Genomic DNA, 22750 nt, shown 5'->3' with positions numbered 1-22750 from the left:
ACATGGCATCCCCCTCAGGATGCCATGCACACAAAATACTGCCTGTGGCATAGGTAAGTCACCCCTCAGCAGGCCTTAAAGACCTAAGGCAGGGTGCACTATACCACAGGTGAGGGCATAGCTGCATGAGCAATATGCCCCTACAGTGTGTAGGTCCATTCTAAGACATTGTAAGGACATTGTAGCCATATTAAGTATATGGTCTGGGAGTTTGTCAAAACGAACTCCACTGCTCCATAATGGCTACACTGAATACTGGGAAGTTTGGTATCAAACTTTTCAGAATAATAAACCCTCACTGATGCCAGTGCTGCTAATTAAAAGATGCACAGAGAAGGCATCTTAGATATGCCCCCTGTATTTTACCCAATCCTTCAGTGAAGGACTGACTGGTCTGTGCCAGCCTGCCACTGAGACGGGTTTCTGACCCCATGGGGTGAGAGCCTTTGTGCTCTCTGAGGCCAGAAACAAAGCCTGCACTGGGTGGAGGTGATTCACACCTTCCCCCTGCAGGAACTGTAACACCTAGCAGTGAGCCTCAAAGGCTCAGGCTTTGTGCTACAATGCCCCAGGGCACTCCAGCTAGTGGAGATGCCAGCCCCCCAAACACCGCCCCCACTTTTGGCAGCAAGTCCGGAGGAGATAATGAGAAAAACAAGGGGAAGTCACCCACCAGTCAGAACAGCCCCTAAGGTGTCCTGAGCTGAGGTGATCCCTACCGTAAGAAATCTTCCATCTTGGATTTGGAGGATTGCCCCAATAGGAATAGGGATGTGCTCCCCTCCCCTCAGGGAGGAGGCACAAAGAGGGTGTAGCCACCGTCCAGGACAGTAGCCATTGGCTACTGCACCCCAGACCTAAACACACCCCTAAATTGAGTATTTTGGGGTGACCCTGAACCCAGGAAATCAGATTTCTGCAACCTACAACAAGGACTGCTGACCTGAAAGCCCCACAGAGACAATGGAGACTACAACTGACTTGGCCCCAGCTCTACCGGCCTGTTTCCAGACTCAAAGATCCTGCACAGTGACGCATCCAGCAGGACCAGCGACCTCTGAGGACTAGAGGACTGCCCTGCAACCAAAGGACCAAGAACCTCCCGAGAACAGCAGCACTGTTCTGAAACAGCAACAAACTAGCAACAAAGAAACAACTTTAAAGAGACTCTCACTTCCCGCCAAAAGCGTGAGTCTTCACACTCTGCACCCGACACACCTGGCTCGTGTTTGGAGAAACCAGCACTGCAGAGAGGACTCCCAGGTGACTCCAACGACGTGGACACCCTGAGTTGACCCCCCTGTACCTCCGCAGCGACGCCTGCATAGAAGATCCAGAGGCTCCCCCTGACCGCGACTGCCTGGTAACAAAGGAACCCGACGCCTGGACCTAGCACTGCACCCGCAGCCCACAGGATCGAGGGGAACCACCTACCAGTGCAGGAGTGACCAGCAGGCGCCCCTCATCCTAGCCCAGTCAGTGCCTGGCCCGAGAAGCCCCCACAGTGCTCTGCCTGTATCGCCAGAGTGACCCCCAGGTCCCTCCATTGCTTTCAATAGCAAACCCGACTCCTACTTTGCACACTGCACCCGGCCGCCCCTGTGCCTCTGAGGGTGTGTTTTGTGTGCTTGTTTGTGTCGCCCCCAGTGCTCTACAAAACCCCCCTGGTCTGCTCCCCGAGGAAGCAGGTACTTACCTGCTAACAGACTGGAACCAGAGTACCCATGTTCTTCATAGGCGCCTATGTGTTTTGGGCCCTCCTTTGACCTCTGCACCTGACCGGCCCTGTGTTGCTGGTGTGGTGGCTTTGGGGTTGCCTTGAACCCCCAACGGTGGGCTGCCTATGCCCAGGAGACTGACTGTGTAAGTGCTTTACTTACCTGAGAAAACTAACCAAACTTACCTCCCCCAGGAACTGTTGATTTTTGCAGTGTCCACTTTTAAAATAGGTTATTGCCATTTTTAACCAAAACTGAGTGTACTACTGTTTTAAATCAAAATTCTATACTTACCTGTGTGAAGTACCTTGCATTTTATGTACTTACCTCAAATTTGAATCTTGTGGTTCTAAAAATAAGTTAAGAAAATATATTTTTCCATAGAAAAACCTATTGGCCTGGAGTTAAGTCTTTGAATGTGTGTTCCTCATTTATTGCCTGTGTGTGTACAACAAATGCTTAACACTACCCTCTGTTAAGCCTACTGCTTGACCACACTACCACAAAATAGAGCATTTGTATTATCTAATTTTGCCACTATCAACCTCTAAGGGGAACCCTTGGACTCTGTGCACACTGTCTCTCACTTTGGGATAGTATATACAAAGCCAACTTCCTACACTGGGCCACTGTATCTGCACCACCTTAGAGCTCTGATGTCCCTTTCTTTAGTTTCACGCATTCTGATGGGGATCTGGAGCTTGCTCCCTCTAGCCTTTCAGACAAGATAGTGTTGTTTCCTTAGATTTACAGTGTGCAAGTGCCATTTCCCCCTGACTACAGGATTTATACCATTTAAGGACTGCCAAGGAGATAGTTAAGACTGCCTGTCTGTTGTGTTTCGGGTCCAAGCTCGATTTGGCATTGCATGACAAGTGTGCCAAGATGAACCCAAAGCCATCCGCAGTCGCAAAGCCAAGCTGTATGTCAAGGAGCATTGACAGAAGTCAGTGAAGGCCCAGTCCAGTATTTGCACAGACATACTCCTGTGGCTGGTATTGGGACCACTCTAGTTCTCCCACATCTCCCTTCTCTTGGAGTTGTACGATTTTAAAGAGACTACGTTACCCAACAAGGCACCAAGGAACCGAGGTAGCCTTAAGTCTGTCCACTGCTGGCGGTGTATGCCCCCAACGCTGACTCTATTTACCCTGATGTCTAACCTTGTTCGGTGCCAAAATCTTGTGTCTAATCGGGCACAGATTGTTCTTTCAGACTCTGAAGAGGACCCAGAGCATCCTCCACCAACAGTGCACCTACCTCACTTGTATCTCCATTCCAACCCCAAATCATTCCCTTAACACCAACATGAACTTGGAGACATTGATGATGATTCTAGGCAGGTTTAAGACAAGAGCTTATTTCTGGACTTACAGGGTGTGAGTGGCCCCAATACTTCCCTTGACACTGATCTCTACTCCCCCACCTCTCTCAAACATAGCCACCAAAGAGTATGTTTTCTTTGCTACAGTTATAAGGGGGACATCAGAAGTCTTGGATCTCACACTAACCACCAGTGAGGTAAAAACTAATGTTTTGACAGATGTGCTTCATCCCGTACAAGCTAACCTCGAGCATCTATTGCCATTCAATGAAGCCCTTACAGATACACTGTTGGGCAGCTGGGCAAAACCAGGATCTTTCTCTCAAGTTGCTTGCTCCGCTGGCGCACCAATTCCTCCACAATTTTGCCCCTTTCAAGGCTTCGAGAGGAAATATCAACAGAGGTAACAGACCTGTCAGTCTGCCAGATCTAAGGCAGGGGATCAGGTCTCTGGCATCCAGGCTGCCAGGGGTAATGATCTACCAAAACCCCGAACCTACCTACAACTGCCCGAAAAACCGCTTTAAGTCACCCATGGCAGCACACATTGCCCAGTGGGAGATCGTGTCACCTTTTCTCTCTCAGGGTGAAGGAGCTACACATTCCTCCAGATTATGCTCAAGATTTTTTTCTACCATTCCTCTCATATCCCTAGGATAATGCCATCCACACCACAACACCTCCTGAAGGACACTGTCTTGGCCAAGAGAGCCTTAGAGAGGATGCTGGCATCCGAGATTGGGACTGGATGATATTTCTGTTACTTTTCGATGCTGAAAAAGAATAGAGGCTTTTGACCCATCCTAGATCTTTATCCTCTGAACTTTCTCCTTCAGAAGGACACGTTCATAATGCTCACCCTGGTCCAGGTTCTCTCTCTCCTGGAGACTGGATGGTAGTGTTGGGCTTGCACAGTGCCTGTTTTCACATCCCTATCCTGCAGTCCCACAAGGTGTTTATCTGTTGTTCAAGGTAAGCCAAGAGTACTTTCAGTTCACGATGTTTCCCTTGGAGTTATCAGTGTACCTCAGGGATTCACAAGGGTGATGGTGGTTGTTGCACCCCAAGTGTGAACAATGAGAATACCAGTCTTCCCATACCTGATGACTGATTGCTGAAAAAGAGCTCACCTCAAACTGTTTTTCACCTCCACGTTCAACTTGTTAGCATCATTGGGTTTTTTCCTCTATTTGCGAAGTCACACATCACAATGGCTCGCCTTGATTGGAGCCATCCCTGGATGCTGTGCTCTTCTGACCCTTCCCGCAGCCTCAACAAATCTAGGACTGTCAGATTATGACCCTAATGTTTCATTCTTCAACCTGGGCCTCAGTGAGGGGAGCTCTGTTACTTCTTGGCTGTTCTGCCCTATCTCAGACTAAGAGGAGATGAAAGGAAAGGAAAGGAATGCCAAGAATGCAGCACTCTGTCCGAGTAATGAATTTAAGGCACTTCTCAAGTTTCATGCGCAGAGAAAATAATGTGGGCTTTTATTTCAAAGGCAGTAACACAAGCGCAATTCTGAAAATAATCACAACAGTGAAATATATAAAATAATAATGATCACAGAACTCAACAGTGGTTATTGTATGCATATATATGTTCACGGATGCACAACAGAAAGCTAAAAATAAGAATTATAAAATGCATCACCATGGGGCTTGACCTCAACATCATCTCTTTTTCTGCCAGCTTCAAGTCATGGAACCCAGGCGACCGGAAAGAGAGAGAATTACCCACAATGGGATTCTGAGCAAGGCGTCCCTTCTCAGAATGAGTTCCTTCCAGTTCCAGTTGTCAAGCTTCCTCTCCTTACATCCTTTAAACAAGCTGGAGAGGAGAATTCTAGAAACCCATGGTTCGATGGCATCTGTCGCTGTAGATACGCATGTTCTGCAATAGCTCGCCATCTGGTGTTGGGCCGGAGTGTTACAAGTTGTTTTTCTTCGAAGAAGTCTTTCGAGTCACGGGACCGAGACTCCATCTTCGATTGTTTTTTTTCCGCCATCGGGTTCGGACGTGTTCCTGTCGCTCCGAGTTTCGGAACGGAAAAAATTAGTTAATTTCGGAAGATTTTCGTCGGTATTGTTGCGTTCGGGATCGGCGTACTTAGATTCCACACCGCATCGAAGATCGAAGAGCTCCGGTGCCCTTCGGGGTAGTTTTTCGATCCTCCGTCGGGGCCTGGTCGGCCCGACCGCGTGCTGAAGAACGCCGATGGAACGGACCCCGTTCCGTTTCTGCCCCAAATGCCACAATAAATACCCCTACACAGACCAACACTTGGTCTGCAACCTGTGCCTGTCACCTGAGCACAGCGAAGACACCTGCGAGGCCTGTCGTGCGTTCCGGTCCCGAAAAACACTCTGAGACCGTCGAGCCAGAAGACTTCAAATGGCGTCCGCACCGACAGCCCAACGGGAGTTCGAGGAACAAGAAGAGGAAGGTTCCTTCTCGATCCAAGACTCAGACTCCGAAGGATTCGACGATACACAAACCGTGAGTAAGACGTCGAAAACCACACAAAGAAACATTTACAAGGCCCAGGGGACGCCACTGCCACCAGGCCATGGCTCGACCCATAAATTCGGTGACCGACCTTCGGCACCGAAAAAGGCCCAAACAGTGCCGAGATCGTCCGACTCCGGTCGAGACACAGGCACGCAGCCTTCTCGGGACCGAGAAAGTGCTGGAGACAAGCCTCGACACCGAGATGCCGGTGTCGACACTGCTCGACGCCGAGACAGCGGCACCGAAACAGATCGACGCCGAGAGGTTTCGGCCCCGAAAAGGAAAAAAGTCACCTCGGAGCCGAAAAAACACGCAGACAAAGTTTCGATGCCGAAACAAACTGCAAGCGACCCAGCTTCAGGCTCTTATACAGAAGAGCACTCGCTAACCTCCCAAATGCAAAAGCATAGGTTTGAGGAAGAGCTACAAGCAACTGATGTGGACCATACGCAAAAGCGTATCTTCATTCAGCAGGGGACAGGAAAAATAAGCACCCTTCCCCCCATTAGGAGAAAGAGAAGGTTGGAGTTCCAGACGGAACAAGCACCACAACCAAAAGTGGTGAAACGAGTTACACCACCACCCTCTCCTCCGCCCGTAATTAACGTTTCACCAGCACAAACGCCATCACACTCCCCAGCTCACACCACCATGAGCCAGGGTGACCAAGATCAGGACGCATCTGACCTATACGACGCCCCAGTGTCAGATAACAGCCCGGAGGCATACCCTTCAAAACCATCTCCACCAGAAGACAGCACCGCGTACTCTCAGGTGGTGGCTAGAGCAGCACAATTTCACAACGTAAGCCTCCACTCAGAACAGGTCGAGGATGATTTCTTGTTCAACACACTCTCCTCCACCCACAGCTCATACCAAAGCCTGCCTATGCTCCCTGGTATGCTCCGGCACGCAAAAGACATATTTAAGGACCCAGTCAAAAGTAGGGCAATCACACCAAGGGTGGAAAAAAAGTATAAGCCGCCTCCTACGGACCCGGTTTTCATCACAACACAGCTGCCACCAGACTCTGTTGTTGTAGGAGCAGCTAGGAAAAGGGCCAACTCTCACACATCTGGAGATGCACCACCCCCAGATAAAGAAAGCCGCAAGTTCGATGCAGCTGGTAAGAGAGTCGCAGCACAAGCTGCAAACCAGTGGCGCATCGCGAACTCCCAGGCACTACTTGCGCGCTATGACAGAGCCCACTGGGACGAGATGCAACATCTCATCGAACATCTGCCCAAAGACTTCCAAAATAGGGCAAAACAAGTGGTTGAGGAGGGACAGGCCATCTCCAACAACCAGATACGTTCCTCCATGGACGCTGCAGATACAGCTGCACGGACAATTAATACATCTGTAACTATCAGAAGGAATGCATGGCTCCGAACGTCTGGATTTAAACCAGAGATTCAACAAGCAGTTCTCAATATGCCTTTTAATCAAAAAGAACTGTTCGGTCCAGAAGTGGACACAGCGATTGAGAAACTCAAAAAAGATACAGACACTGCCAAAGCCATGGGCGCACTCTACTCCCCGCAGAGCAGAGGGAATTACAGCACATTCCGTAAAACGCCCTTTCGAGGGGGGTTTCGGGGTCAAAGCACACAAGCCAGCACCTCACAAGCGACACCGTCCACTTACCAGGGACAGTATAGAGGAGGTTTTCGGGGACAATATAGAGGAGGGCAATTCCCTAGAAATAGAGGGAGATTTCAAAGCCCCAAAACCCCTACTACTAAACAATGACTCACATGTCACTCACCCCCTCCACACAACACCAGTGGGGGGAAGAATAGGTCATTATTACAAAGCATGGGAGGAAATCACTACAGACACTTGGGTTCTAGCAATTATCCAACATGGTTATTGCATAGAATTTCTACAATTCCCTCCAAACATACCACCAAAAGCACAAAATTTAACAACACACCATTCCAATCTCCTGGAGATAGAAGTGCAGGCACTATTGCAAAAGAATGCAATCGAAATAGTGCCAAACACACAAATAAACACAGGAGTTTACTCACTGTACTTTCTGATACCAAAGAAGGACAAAACGCTGAGACCAATCCTAGACCTCAGAGTAGTGAACACTTTCATCAAATCAGACCACTTCCACATGGTCACACTACAAGAAGTATTGCCATTGCTAAAACTGCACGACTACATGGCAACTTTAGACCTCAAGGATGCTTATTTCCATATACCAATACACCCATCGCACAGGAAATACCTAAGGTTTGTATTCAAAGGAATACATTACCAATTCAAGGTACTGCCTTTCGGATTAACAACCGCACCAAGAGTCTTTACCAAATGTCTAGCAGTAGTCGCAGCACACATAAGAAGGCAGCAAATACATGTGTTCCCATATCTAGACGACTGGCTAATCAAGGCCCATTCGTTCATACAGTGCTCAAATCACACAAATCAGATCATACAAACCCTCTTCAAACTCGGGTTCACCGTCAATTTCACAAAATCCAAAATTCTGCCACGCAAGGTACAACAATACCTGGGAGCCATAATAGACACATCAAAGGGAGTAGCCACTCCAAGTCCACAAAGAATTCAAAATTTCAACACCATCATACAACGCATGTATCCAACACAAAAGATACAGGCAAAGATGGTATTACAACTCCTAGGCATGATGTCATCATGCATAGCCATTGTCCCAAACGCAAGACTGCACATGAGGCCCTTACAACAATGCCTAGCATCACAGTGGTCTCAAGCACAGGGTCACCTTCTAGATCTGGTGTTAATAGACCGCCAAACTTACCTCTTGCTTCTGTGGTGGAACAACATAAATTTAAACAAGGGGCGGCCTTTCCAAGACCCAGTGCCACAATACGTAATAACAACAGATGCTTCCATGACAGGGTGGGGAGCACACCTCGATCAACACAGCATACAAGGACAATGGAACGTACATCAAACAAAACTGCATATCAATCACCTAGAACTTCTAGCAGTTTTTCAAGCACTAAAAGCTTTCCAACCAATAATAGTTCACAAATACATTCTCGTCAAAACAGACAACATGACAACAATGTATTATCTAAACAAGCAGGGAGGGACGCACTCCACGCAGTTAAGCCTGCTAGCACAAAAAATTTGGCATTGGGCAATTCACAACCAAATTCGCCTAATTGCACAGTTTATACCAGGGATACAAAATCAACTCGCAGACAATCTCTCTCGAGATCACCAACAGGTCCACGAATGGGAAATTCACCCCCAAATTCTGAACACTTATTTCAAACTCTGGGGAACACCTCAGATAGACTTGTTTGCGACAAGGGAGAACGCAAAATGCCAAAACTTCGCATCCAGGTACCCACACAAACAATCCCAAGGCAATGCCCTATGGATGAACTGGTCAGGGATATTTGCTTACGCTTTTCCTCCTCTCCCTCTCCTTCCTTACCTGGTAAACAAACTCAGTCAAAGCAAACTCAAACTCATATTGATAGCACCAACTTGGGCAAGGCAACCCTGGTACACAACGCTGCTAGACCTATCAGTGGTACCCTGCATCAAATTGCCCAACAGGCCAGATCTGTTGACACAGCACAACCAAAAGATCAGACACCCAGATCCAGCATCGCTGAATCTAGCAATCTGGCTCCTGAAATCCTAGAATTCGGGCACTTACAACTTACCCAAGAATGTATGGAAGTCATAAAACAAGCAAGAAGGCCATCCACCAGGCACTGCTATGCAAGTAAATGGAAGAGGTTTGTTTGCTACTACAATATTAATCAAATACAACCATTACACACAACTCCAGAACATGTAGTGGGTTACTTGCTTCACTTACAAAAATCTAACCTAGCTTTCTCTTCCATTAAGATTCACCTTGCAGCAATATCTGCATACCTGCAGACTACCTATTCAACTTCCCTATATAGAATACCAGTCATTAAAGCATTCATGGAGGGCCTTAGGAGAATTATACCACCAAGAACACTACCTGTTCCTTCATGGAACCTAAATGTTGTCCTAACTAGACTTATGGGTCCACCTTTTGAACCCATGCACTCCTGCGACATACAGTTCCTAACCTGGAAGGTGGCATTTCTCATCGCCATTACTTCCCTGAGAAGAGTAAGCGAGATTCAGGCGTTCACTATACAGGAACCTTTTATACAACTACACAAAAATAAAGTCGTCCTAAGGACCAATCCTAAATTTTTGCCAAAGGTTATTTCACCGTTCCATCTAAATCAAACAGTGGAACTTCCAGTGTTCATTCCACAGCCAGATACCGTAGCTGAAAGGGCACTACATACATTAGATGTCAAAAGAGCATTGATGTATTACATTGACAGAACAAAGAACATCAGAAAGACTAAACAACTCTTTATTGCATTTCAAAAACCTCATGCAGGAAACCCAATTTCAAAACAAGGTATAGCCAGATGGATAGTTAAATGCATCCAAATCTGCTACCTTAAAGCTAAACGACAGCTGCCCATTACACCAAGGGCACACTCAACCAGAAAGAAAGGTGCTACCATGGCCTTTCTAGGAAACATCCCAATGCAAGAAATATGTAAGGCAGCCACATGGTCTACGCCTCACACATTCACCAAGCACTACTGTGTAGACGTGTTATCCGCACAACAAGCCACAGTAGGTCAAGCCGTATTAAGGACATTATTTCAAACTACTTCCACTCCTACAGGCTAATCCACCGCTTTTGGGGAAATAACTGCTTACTAGTCTATGCAGAACATGCGTATCTACAGCGACAGATGCCATCGAACTGAAAATGTCACTTACCCAGTGTACATCTGTTCGTGGCATCAGTCGCAGTAGATTCGCATGTGCCCACCCGCCTCCCCGGGAGCCTGTAGCAGTTTGGAAGTTACCTTCAATTATTTATATATGTATCATCTCAACCTTAAATAGGTGCATACTTAGTCACTCCATTGCATGGGCACTATTACTACAATTCAACTCCTACCTCACCCTCTGCGGGGAAAAACAATCGAAGATGGAGTCGACGCCCATGCGCAATGGAGACAAAAGGAGGAGTCACTCGGTCCCGTGACTCGAAAGACTTCTTCGAAGAAAAACAACTTGTAACACTCCGGCCCAACACCAGATGGCGAGCTATTGCAGAACATGCGAATCTACTGCGACTGATGCCACGAACAGATGTACACTGGGTAAGTGACATTTTCATTATATGCCCATCAGCGATGAGAAAAAGCGAAAGCACGTTACACAAGCTGGGCGTGGAAAAATACCTGCACCACTTAAGTGACGGTGTGTAAGGCTAAGCACAAAATGGAGCCGGTGATTAAATACAGGTAGAATTACATTGGCCTCTTGACTTTCTGCGTCCCACTTGTAGACCACACCAGGTGTCACATGTGAGTTCTGTAGTGAGATCTGATGTCTCTGGGTCCAGCACTATGGGAACCTTTCAGATTCAAAATAGATGTTGAAGGAGACTGCAAAAGACATGCAGTGGTGGCAGCATAGTCGCAATTAAACGTGCAGCTGACCCCTGTCTCTATTCCACCTTGAATTAACAGTTTTGATGAATGCATCATTTCTGGGATAGGAAAGTAATTCCTATACTCACAACAGCTGAGACTCTTCTCTACATGAGCTTCTTGGAGTTCTGGGATGATTCGCTTGGCACTGAAGGTATTCCTCCCATCCATCAAGGAGGAACAGGTACAGATTCTCACAGACAACACTCCCGCCGTGTGATATTGTAACAGTCAAGGTGGTGTGGGGTCATAGTTCCTGCACCAAAAGGTTCCACATCTATGGAAGTGGCTGTATGCCCAGGGCATCTCCCTGAACGCCCAGTGCATGGCCAGATATTTAAACACCAAGGAGGACACAATCAGCTGACATTGGCTAGCAGATCATTAATAGCAGTTATAATCAGAGGTGGCTCAGGGTGTCTTTCAACAATGTTGGAGAATCCTGGCTAAATCTAATTGCCACCACAGAGAATGTGCAATGTCTAGGTTTTTGCATGTTGGAGTTCCCAAGGCAGCTTTCCCTCTGAGATCCCTTCTGCTTGGATTGGGGCTCTGGACTCCTGTATTCCTTTCCACTGCTACCTATCCTGCCCAGAGCATTGCTAACCAGGCCCCAGCACCAGTGTTCTTTCCCTAAAACTGTACCTTTGTTCCCACAATTGGCACAGCCCTAGCACACAATAAAGTCCCTTGCAAAAGGTACCCATGGTACCAAGGGCCCTGTGGTCAGGGAAGGTCTCTAAGTGCTGCATCATGTATTATGCCACATTGGGGACCCCTCACTCAGCACATGCACACTGCCTTGCAGCTTCTTTGTGCTGGTGGGGGAAAAAAGGCTAGGCCTCCTCTCAGGGTGCCATGCCCACAAACCACTATCTGTGGCATAGGTAAGTCACCCCTCTAGCAGGCCTTACGGCCCTAAGGCAGGGTGCACTATACCACAGGTGAGGGCAGAGCTGCATGAGCAATATGCTCCTACAGTGTCTAACTCCCTTCTTAGACATTGTAAGTGCAGTGTGGCCATATTAAGTATATGGTCCGGGAGTTTGTCATTACACACTCAACAGCACCATAATGGCTTCACTGAATACTGGGAAGTTTGGTATCAAATTTCTCAGCACAATAAGCCCACCCTGATGCCAGTGTGGGTTTTATTGAACAATGCACACAGGGCATCCCACCTGCTTGTCTAAGACTGACCAGTCTGTGCCAGCCTGCCACTTCTAGACAAGTTTCTGACCCACATGGGGTGAGTGCCTTTGTGCACTCTGTGGTCAGAAAAAAAGCCTGTCGTGGCTGGAGGTGCTTCACACCTCCCCCTGCAGGAACTGTAACACCTGGTGGTGAGCCTCAAAAGCTCAAGCCTCGGATTACAGTGCTCCCAGGGTACTCCAGCTAGTGGAGATGCCGGCCCCCCGGACACAGCCCTACTTTTGGCAGCAAGTCCAGAGGGAAAATTAGGAAAGACAAGGAGGAGTCACCCCCTCAGTCAAGACCACCCCTAAGGTGTCCAGAGCTGAAGTGACTCCCTCCTTGAGAAATCCTCCATCTTGCTTTGGGGAATTAGGACCAATCGGGATAGGAGAGTGACCTCCCCCCAAAGGAAGTGGGCACAAGGAGGGTGTAGCCACCCTCAGGGACAGTAACCATTGGCTACTGCCCCCTGACCCAAACACTCCCCTAAATTTAGAATTCTGATGGATACAACTACCTGTGGATCCTCACCTTATGAATTCTCCCTATGTGCCAGCATTCGACTGAAAGTTTTCTTCCCAGCTCTCCATGTCGTCGAGTACATCACAATTGCATGGCTCTGCACACGACTCCGTCTGACGTCACCGTGGCAATAAGAGGTCCTCACCGGCGTGCTTACGTCAGTTCCCTTTTTTTCTATGCCTTGATGCTAACGGTTTTCTCTTAGCTCTCGAGAAGCTACAGTTTCAAAGTTTCTTATTGTAATCGGTTACAAGGTCTCCTCCTAAAAAGTCAGGGTTTAAACCTTGTCAGGAGTGTGGGGGTCGTATGTCTGTCACGGACCCTCACAAGGATTGCTTATGGTGCCTCAGTTCGGACCACGATGTAGAAGAGTGAGTGTCCTGCCAAAAAGATGAATCCGAAGGTGCTGAAGGAAAGAGAGGCTTAACTCTTTTCAGCTAAGGCGAAGAAAGGACACAGAATTCATCGGAGGTCTAAGACTAGAGACTCGTCATCACATAATAAGAGGCGTCAACACGACTCTCGACATCGTTCTTCTTGAAGTCGATCTCGATCTCTGTCTCCATCTAGACAGTGTCGTACAACGTGGGAGGTTAGTCCCACTGTAACTCCCCAGCCTCAAAGTCCTCAGGCTTTGTCGGCACCATAAAGGTGGTTGAGTCTCCAGCGCGTCCTCACTTTTCACCTGGGGCTCAAGAGTCGGTGCCATTGGTTCCGGATCCGGCCCAGGCACCGCATGAAGATCCAAGGTTTCCTGCCCTCCCGACTCCAGGAGCGTATCCGGCAGCATTTCTGAATGCCATGTTCACTATCTTCAATAAGGCTATGGCCCATGCTGGTGTACCGGCTGGTCCCACGGGTCCTTGGGCATTCTCCTTGGGTTCTCCGGCTCCATACAAGTCTGCTCCATTCGTACCTTCTTATCAGGCTGAGGATGCCGGTTTGGCACCGATGACATCACCTCATAGGCCTCCGGCGCCAATGACATTGCGCTTAGGCAGACGATGCCGATGACAGCGCCTCATATGTCGACGGCGCCGCTGGAGTCAACTCTGCCGCCGAATGGATCCCGGTTAGGAAGAAGTGCATCTCCTTCTCCCAGTCTGCTCCAATCGGTTTTATAGCCGGGCATCGTCTATGTCGGCTAACTCCATGTCGACGCCTAGATTGGAGGCCAGGTAGAGGTCTTGGAGGAGAGTGTTGAGGCTCTTGGAAGAGCAAGAGTCATAGAGACAGTTGTTGGAGGAAGGAGAGATTGCTGAGCCCTTGGGAGAATTTCAGGGCCTAGACTCAGCTAGTGGGCTGGACACTTCCCCTGAGTGGGATCTTTCATCCCCAGGGAAGTTTACGGAAGAGGCGGCTTCCTTCCACTCTTAACAAGAAAGCTGCAGAATTTTTGGACCTTCCATTGCCAGCTGCTGAAGTGAAAACTAACATTTTGACTTAAGTCTTACATCCTTCTTCTACTTCAGCAGAGCCCTTGCTCCTATTCAATGATGTTCTTACGGAGCCTATCTTAGAGATCTGGAGAAAGCCTATTAGATCACCAGCTGCATCCAGAACTGTTGCAAGAAGGTACTGGCTTGCTCCGGGAAATCCGGGATTTTTGGCACAACATCCGACCTTGGAGAGCTTGGTGGTCCAGGCTTCTTGTTCGACTCATTCTGCTCCAGGCTCCTTTTCTGTTACTTCATTGGACAGGAAGTCCAAGAGGATGGACCAGATGGCTAAGAAGACTTTTTCATCCTGCAGTATGGCCCTAAAGTCAGTTAATGCTACCTGTGTGTTGGGTAGATATGTGCGCGCCCTGATGGACCCGGCTAGAGCTGTAGTGTTGAACTTGCCGCAGGATATGCAGGGATAGTTGCATGAACTCCTGTCGGACACCCAGGCTGCGGCCAAACAGATCAGCCAGTCTGGTCCGGATACTACAGACTCAGTGGCCAGGGTGATGGGTACTTCAGTTGCCACTAGGAGACCAACGTGGCTGAGGTCTTCTGGGTTTTCAACAGATGTCCAGGCAACTTTATTAGACCTTCCTTTTGATGGAGAAAAGTTGTTTGGGGCCAAAGCGGGCTCTGCCTTAGAGCGCTTTAAAGATAGTAGGGCCACTGCGAAGTCTTTGGGACTGCAGGCTTCCACATCTACTCCTTTCAGGTCCTTTCGGAGGTTTAGGGGGTTTGGACGTGGAGCCGCTTATCCTGGGAAGCCACCATCGACGACTCAGCAGTCTGCCAACCTTTCATATAGGTCCTTTAGAGGATGGGGGAGGGTTAGAACGCGAGGAGCCACCCAGCAACACCCTTCCTCATCTTCTTCCTCTGGGGGAGCACAACAAGGAAAGCAGCCCTAGTTTTCCATCCATTTCGAGTCATGCTTCTCCTGAAGGGGGAAGGTTATTTCATTTTTTTCACAAGTGGGAGTTAGTCATATCGGACTCCTGGGTACTGAATATTGTGGGGATAGGGTGTGCCCTTCCCTTTCAGGCGTTTCCCCCTCCCAACCAGCCCCGTCCTTTGTTTTGTTCAGAGGATCATCTCTTCAGCAGGAGGTTCAGGTCCTTTTAAAATGCACAGTGGAGTTGCTTCCAGAGCAGGAAAGGGGTCAGGGATGCTATTGAAGATATTTCCTGATTCCCAAGAAGGATGGTCGATTGAGACCTATCCTGGATATGAGGATGGACGACTGGCTGATCAAAGCCAAGGTTCCAGAGGTTTGCTGCATCACCTCCAAATAACAACGCAGTTGTTGTTCAGACTGGGTTTTACGGTAAACGTGCCCAAGTCTCACCTGGAGCCCTCTCAACGCCTCATGTTCATAGGGGCAGTACTGGATACAACATTGAATCAGGCCTATCCCCCGCCTCCGCGGATCCAGGACATTCAGGCGTTGATTCCAATGTTTCAAAAAGGAGCGGTTGTTCCAATCCTCAAGGTCCTACGTCTGCTCGGTCTGTTCGCTTCTTGCATTCTGTTGGTCACTCATGCAGGGCTCTCCGCAAATAGTGGTTTTAACACAAACGGTATCTTGAAGAGTCGATAACGATCTCCAGAGATGCTGCAGTGGATCTACAAGGTGGGCTGTGGACGGCAATCTTTCCCAAGGAAGACTGTTTGCTCTACCATCTCCAGTGGCCACGGTCATACCAGATGCTTCCACTCAAGGGTGGGGTGCTCATCTGGGGGACCTGGAGATCAAAGGTCTTTGGTCTCCAGTGGAACAGACTTTTCACATCAGTCTGTTAGAATTGCGGGCGATACGCCTGGTTCTCAAGGCCTTCCTCCCGTCCCTTTGTGGTCAGTCAGTCCAGGTCTTGACGGACAACACTACCGCAATGTGGTACATCAACAAGCTGGGAGGAGTAGGGTTGTACCTTCTCTGCAGAGAGGCTCTGCGGCTCTAGTCCTGGGCACAGGACTATCGTATTTGCATAGTAGCAAACCATTTGGCCGGAGTTCTCAACGTACGTGCGGACGGTCTCAGTCGGCATTTCTGAGCCGACCACGAGTGGCGTCTCCATCGGGATCTGGTTCTTCACATCTTCAGGCTATGGAGTTCTCCACAGATAATCTGTTTGCCACTCTGGACAAAGCACACTGCCCGTCGTTTTGCAGTCTTTAGTATCAGGTGGAAGGAGCGTTGAGGGGTGCGTTTTAGATGTCTTGGTGCGGCCAGTTACTTTACGCGTTTCCCCCAGACCCTTGATTCCTCGGGTTCTGAGGAAGATTCGCCAAGATCGGGCTCAAATCATTTTAATAGCTCCGAATTGGCCGGGAAGGGTGTGGCACACAGACTTCCTCCAACTCTCACTGTGCCCTCCGCTCTGTCTCCCTCTCAGGGCAGATCTCTCGCAGTCGCAGGGACGGGTTCTACACCCCCAACTCCAAAGCCTGCACCTACATGCCTGGAGATTGAACGGGGCAATCTGAGTTCTTTTTCTCTCCTGCCAGAAGTGGTGGATATTATCTTATCGGCCAGGAGAAACTCCACTAAGACTGTTTATGCCGGCAGATGGGCGAAATTGGTGGCTTGGTGTGGAGAGAAACAAATTGATCCCTTGAGAGCCCATTTGTCTGATGTTCTGTTGTTTGCCTTTACTTTAGCACAGTAGGGTCGTGCAGTTGCGTCTGTCAATGGCTATTTGTCGATGCTGTCAGCCTTTCTTTGCCTTCCGGATCAACTTTTTTAATGGGTTCACCGTTTGAAACTATGCATTCTTGTTCTTTAAGGTTGCTAGTCTTAAAGACAGTTTTCCTTGTTGCTATTACGTCTGCTAGGTGTGTGTAAGCAAGCTAATAAACACAAAAAAGTATGGGGTTCTCCAATGAAATGGAGCTAAAGCCACAAGAGATTATCCGCGGGCTCCTAGACCACACTGGGTGTCAAAAAGTGGAGTGTGAGTGCTGTGGGACGGAGGTGAAAGCGGGGAGGGGGTATTTCCTTTACGGACTAGGTGGTCTCGCACACTATATAGTGTCATGCTTCATCATTTGACCACCTAGCCCTACCCAGGTAGGACAGTGCCACTTGGGCGGACTCAACCTCACCGTTAAAGGAACGGGAGGGAGTGCGTAAATATATTTTTATCGGGAGTTAGTGGGATCCAGCTAAGCTAAGGGAAGATAAAAACACCTAGGCAGTTACCAGTGTGTAATCTACATTTTTAATAGTGGTGTCTGCTGGTGTGTTAAAAACAAGGATGGGACACCTCGGTGAGAGTAAGGTCTCACTGGGTCACCTATCTAAAAATTGGCTGACATGTTTCTGTATGTGTGACCACGTTATTTTGGCTCCGGTTAGACCTCTGCTCCTAACCGGCCCTGTGTTGCTGGTGCTGGGTGTTTGGGGTTATCTTGAACCCGCAATGGTGGGCTACCTATGCCCCAGAGACTGAACCTGTAGGTCCATTACTTACCTCCAATACTGTACTGTACTTTTTTCCCCCAGGAACTGTTGAAAATTGCACTGTCCACTTTTAAAATAGCTTTTTCCCCTTTGAAGAATAACTGTGTACATTGTTGATTCCATTCAAATTCCTGATTATAACTATTCAAAGTACCTTTTATTTAATGTACTTACCTGCAAATTGAATCTTGTGGTTCTAGAAATAAATTAAAAATTATTTTTCTATATACAAATCCTATTGGTCTGGAGTTCAGTCATTGAGTGTGTGTTTCCCTTAGTGTCTGTCTGTATACAACAAATGCTTTACACTACCCTCTGATAAGCCTAACTGCTCAACCACACTACTACAAATAGAGCATTAGCATTATCTATTATTGCCTCTGTCAAGCCTCTGGGGAAACCCCTGGACTCTGTGCACACTATATCTCATTTTGATATAGTATATACAGAGCCAGCTTCCTACAGCCATCAATCAGATTATCATATTTTTGTGCACTACAAAATAGAGCCATCTCCTGATGAATTTATTATGCATAAAGACCTGCCATGGGTTAGCCAAGAAGCAGCCATCAGAAGGTTTGCAGGCTCATTCCACCAGAGCAAAGGCTGCTACCACTGCACTGGGGAGCTGTGTGACAGTTTTCAGGCTACTACATGGGCATCCCTCCACACGCTGACAAAACGCTATTTCAGGCCAGCCAGGTCTGGCGAAACAGTCACATCATCCAATCTGTCCTTCAGGATTTCCTGGGCTGAGTCATTCCACAGACCCACCACCTGGGGAGGTACTGCTTTGGTGTCTGTTCACAAGGTGATGCAGTTAGAAGTCTATCAGAAGAACAAGTAACTTATCTTTGTTAACGCCTCTTCATGTTAATCCTCTATCTAAACTCAGATTTCTCCCTGACCGTTAATAGGATCCCAAAATTAAAGCTCTTTACACTGACATCTTCGGATTTCTCTGGGCTCCATGTCCAACAGCGCAGACAAACATCGGAAAGAAACTGGTGTTCGCTTGTGGAGGTGATACCAATATAGTTGCTCCAACATCATACCCGGTGTTGGATGGACCCAACATGGAGCCACACAATATCGCCGTTCTGGAAGGTGAGGGAGTTGCTGTGAAATCTTCCAGGCTCAGTCTGGCGCCTGGAAAAATTCACAAGGTGAGGAATCTGCTGTTAGATTAGAGGCTCTACCAGAAAAGGCATTACCAAAGGTAAGTAACTTGTTCTTCTAAAATAAGTAAACATGGTGGCCAATGTATTAGAACATTTTTAGTATTTCTATATCAGGCACAAAAATTGAAATCGGTGTTTCTTTTCTCTGTTTTTTTTGTATGCACATCTGTCTAAACGGAGGATGCTGACTAAGTCTTGTTTAGAAACTGTTAAGATTCTGTATCAACCGTTTGAAATGTGAGCAGTAGCTAATATTTACAATAATGTGATTTTTTGATCTTGGCACGATGCTATTCCTTTAACTTAGAGCAACAACATAATTAATTTTTGGACTGCACAAGTTAAAAAATAACAGTTTTTATTACAGCATTAAACCCTCATTTGCTAATGCTGGTTTGCATCTCATAAAAATCAAGCTAGACTTCTACATTATTTAAAGGCCAGCTTCATATTAAATTACTTTGTCTATCCTCTTTGCGAGAGTGCCAGTGCACAGGTAACACATATTTCTGCTTCATAGGTACTAATAAAAGCCTACCTTTTATGCTTATGAAAGCCTTGATTTCTTTTTTTTTCGTTCACATTTAAGTATTGCCTCTGAAATTGACGTTTTTGATGGGAAGTAACGCTAAGCAGGTTAAAATGCCTTAGTTGGTTTGATCTAGCGATTTGAACAGTACACCCTTGAAAAACCTGTCAATACATTATAAGGTTAGCAAAGTCTTCAGGCTCCTAGGGCGGATGTGAGGTGAAAAATAACAGAGACTAAAGTGTAAGTTAATGGGTTTCTTACGGGGAGAAGAGAGAAGACCTTGTTCTGGTAGTTTAGGACTGTATCTAGTGGGGTAACTGGCCATTTATGAAAATAGCCCACCATTATTTCCCTGAATAAAATATATATTTTTTAAACATATTAAATGTTAATTAGAATTCAGAAAAATACATGAATGAAAACTTTTGACTGCTAATTTCATAACAATAACAATATGTATTTTCTTTAAAGGTTGAAGCACCAAAAAGGGTAGCAGAAGAAACTCTGAGCGGCACTAAAATTATGGATACTGCTGAAGCACCTCCTGCAAAGAAACCCAGGTTGCATTATAAGTGTGCAAAATGTGGATTCTCCACAGGCACAGAGGCCGAGTTTCAGGAACACATACCACAGCACAAGACTGACAAGTCAACCTTCCAGTGCTTGCATTGTGGCTTGTGCTATACCTCCCAGATCTCCTTGAATAGACATCTCTTCATTGTACACAAAGTAAAGGAGTTGGAGGGCCTCGAGGAAGAGGAAAAGAGCCAGGAACTCGATCCAGTTGAAAACAATGGGCATGGAGAGCAGAATGTGAAGGCAGATACTGTGCTGGACGAAAGTGGCAAATGGCCATGCAAATTGTGTGAGAAAACTTTTGACAGTGAAGTAGAACACGGTGCGCATGTTCGAACTCATGACACATCTTTATCTACAAAATGCAAAGGAGGAACAGAGTAACAATGGCGTGAGATAGTTCTTTTGGGGAGGGGGGCCTAATTTAAAGACTATAAAGACTAACTATTTTTACGCAAAATAGCACGGAGCTACTTTTAAAGAAAAAAACAAAGTGGTACTGGTTTATATTGTGTCCGAATTTATGGAGGGTCCACTGGTCATTCAAGTAAATAATCAATTAAAAATCACCTCATTTTTCTTTTTATATGGAGAACAAACTTGTCCACCAAAGTTGAGATGAAACCACCCACTGCCACTTGTCTAGCTGAGTCGCAGCCGGAGACGTTTTATTTATTAAAATGAAAAAAGGGAAATAACTGCAAAAAATATTTGCGACTACTAAGACTTTAAGAAATGGTATCTTCACAAGCAGAACAAAAGGTTTTCCAGCTGTACAGTTTCTTTACTGTATCTGCACAGCTCATCCAGTATCCTGTTACTTACCCTTTGCAGCACTTTTAATGTACATCTACTTCATGCTATGGACTCTGCAGCCTGACACCCTCTTTTTCTTAATTCACATTGGTATTGTGTAATGTGGTTACCTTTGCTGTTTCATCAAATAGACCTTTGGAATCCGTTGCAGGGGAGAGTTATTGGATTGCTCGATACCCAAGTGGACGTGTCTAGATGTATATCTTAATATAGTTATGCTCCTCAGACACGCCCTCCTTACATGTGATATTGGTCTAGTTACTGGAATTTATATGTGCTTACCTATCTAAAGTAAGCGTAATGCACAGCAAGGTTGTAGTAGTATCAGTCGTTTCTGATTAGTTGTAGTTTCTTCGTGTCCCTTTCTCCTTTCAATAGTAAAAATACTCTCTTCCGATTTAGAAACGAGTTGTAACAAAGGTTCGCCCCAAATCCTTATTATCATGCACGTTTTTATTATTATCTTTCGTTGTGCTGCAGGCTCTTTAATTAACGAGCCTGTTGTTCCAATGCACCAAATGAATAATGTATCCCGAAGCACTCCTTAGATGAGCAATATTTGATCTTCTGTAATTAAAGTCACTTAAAGCTACATGGAAAGAAGAGATGTGCGTCAGCCTGCCAGTGTTCATTAGCGAAGAAACAAATGTGGCAGTACAAGTTAAAACAGTCTATTACCATTCCAATTACAGTGAATGAAGACAGAATTCTGGTATAACGACAGTGCAAACTCTCTTTGTGGAAACAATATAGAGAATGAATAATTAGTGGAGTTGGCTTGTTCCCCTTAAAACACATCACTCCCTCGACATTTTTTTCTAAACACTTTAATAGGTAAAAAAATAAATGAACACAAAATCATCCCACCTTCTCTCCTAGAATAAAAAAAGTATGTTCTTTATCATAAGACCACTGTACTGTATCAAACTGTATAGTCCTCTCGTTACACAATTTTATAAATTACTTTTGCAGATTTTTTATTTAAATGTAGTCATATTGACTATTTTTTCTTTTTCATGTGACCATACGATTCAAGTGCAGTACACCCGTTGTGCATTTCTGCTTATATGCTGTATAATATTGCGTCTGTTTTTTCTGTTGAGCCAGAATCCATCTTGTGTTGTTTACTATGACAATAGCTAAATATAATTTAAAAAAAAAAAAACAATCTATTTATCTTCTTGCATTTAACGAAATTGCGCACTCTTATTTCAACTGTGTTTTGATACAAAAGGTTCAGAATATTTGTACTTTTTTGATAACTGCATACTAGCACAGGGAAAGTTTTAATAGGTAGCTTGTGTATATCGATTTCCGTGGATTGACATCACGAGGGAGCTCACCGAACCCATCACATATCTATTTAATGCAATGGCAACTTGGCCTTGCCATAATGTTTACTTAAGAATATTCAAATAAAATGCATACAACAAGTGAAAAAGAGATACTACCATATTTTTAGCAGAGGCGGAATGGACGAAACTACAGTTTTCCTTTAACCAATGGAAGACATGAATTGTTGGCTTTACACTGCAGTTTTTAGCATACAGTTTCCCATTGAACCCTAGGGAATGTTTTCCTGAGTAGTTTGTTTTATCAGTAGCCTGAGGTAATCACGGCGGTCTCCCAAGGCATCACATTGGATTTATGGGCAACGGCAATTAGGCCTTGTCGTTATGTCTCCTTCAGGATATTGTAAGAAAACGCATACAGGTGAAATAGAGATACTTCCCTACTTTTAACAATGAAGGTTGAATGGACGTAAATAAAGAGCTTTCCACTTGACAGAAGCCAATGGGAAATATTATACTATTTAGCATACCATTTCGTTTTGCTTAAGAACGTATTACCACCCCTTTTTATGCATAATTAGCACATGGCAAAGATAAGTTGATTACAAGTTTCAGGCTGTGTTAAATTAAGTAATTTTAAGTACATGTACACAGTGCTAA

General features: G+C 46.2%; 1 protein-coding gene across 4 annotated transcripts in view; it reads left to right on the top strand.

Moving 5' to 3' along the window:
• ZNF592 (zinc finger protein 592) overlaps nucleotides 1-22239 on the top strand; it is a 341162-nt gene extending 318923 nt beyond the window's left edge. For all 4 annotated transcript variants that reach the window (XM_069222355.1, XM_069222353.1, XM_069222352.1 and 1 more), the window contains one exon: nucleotides 19878-22239. In XM_069222355.1, the coding sequence (XP_069078456.1) occupies nucleotides 19878-20366 (489 nt within the window). In that variant the 3' untranslated portion in view covers nucleotides 20367-22239. The remainder of the gene's footprint in view (nucleotides 1-19877) is intronic.
• Nucleotides 22240-22750: the final 511 nt, after the last annotated feature.

Source organism: Pleurodeles waltl, chromosome 3_1 (genome assembly GCF_031143425.1).
Source record: "Pleurodeles waltl isolate 20211129_DDA chromosome 3_1, aPleWal1.hap1.20221129, whole genome shotgun sequence".
Taxonomy (NCBI): domain Eukaryota; kingdom Metazoa; phylum Chordata; class Amphibia; order Caudata; family Salamandridae; genus Pleurodeles; species Pleurodeles waltl.
Note: the sequence above shows the minus strand (reverse complement) of the source record. Positions and strands in the feature narration are given on the sequence as shown.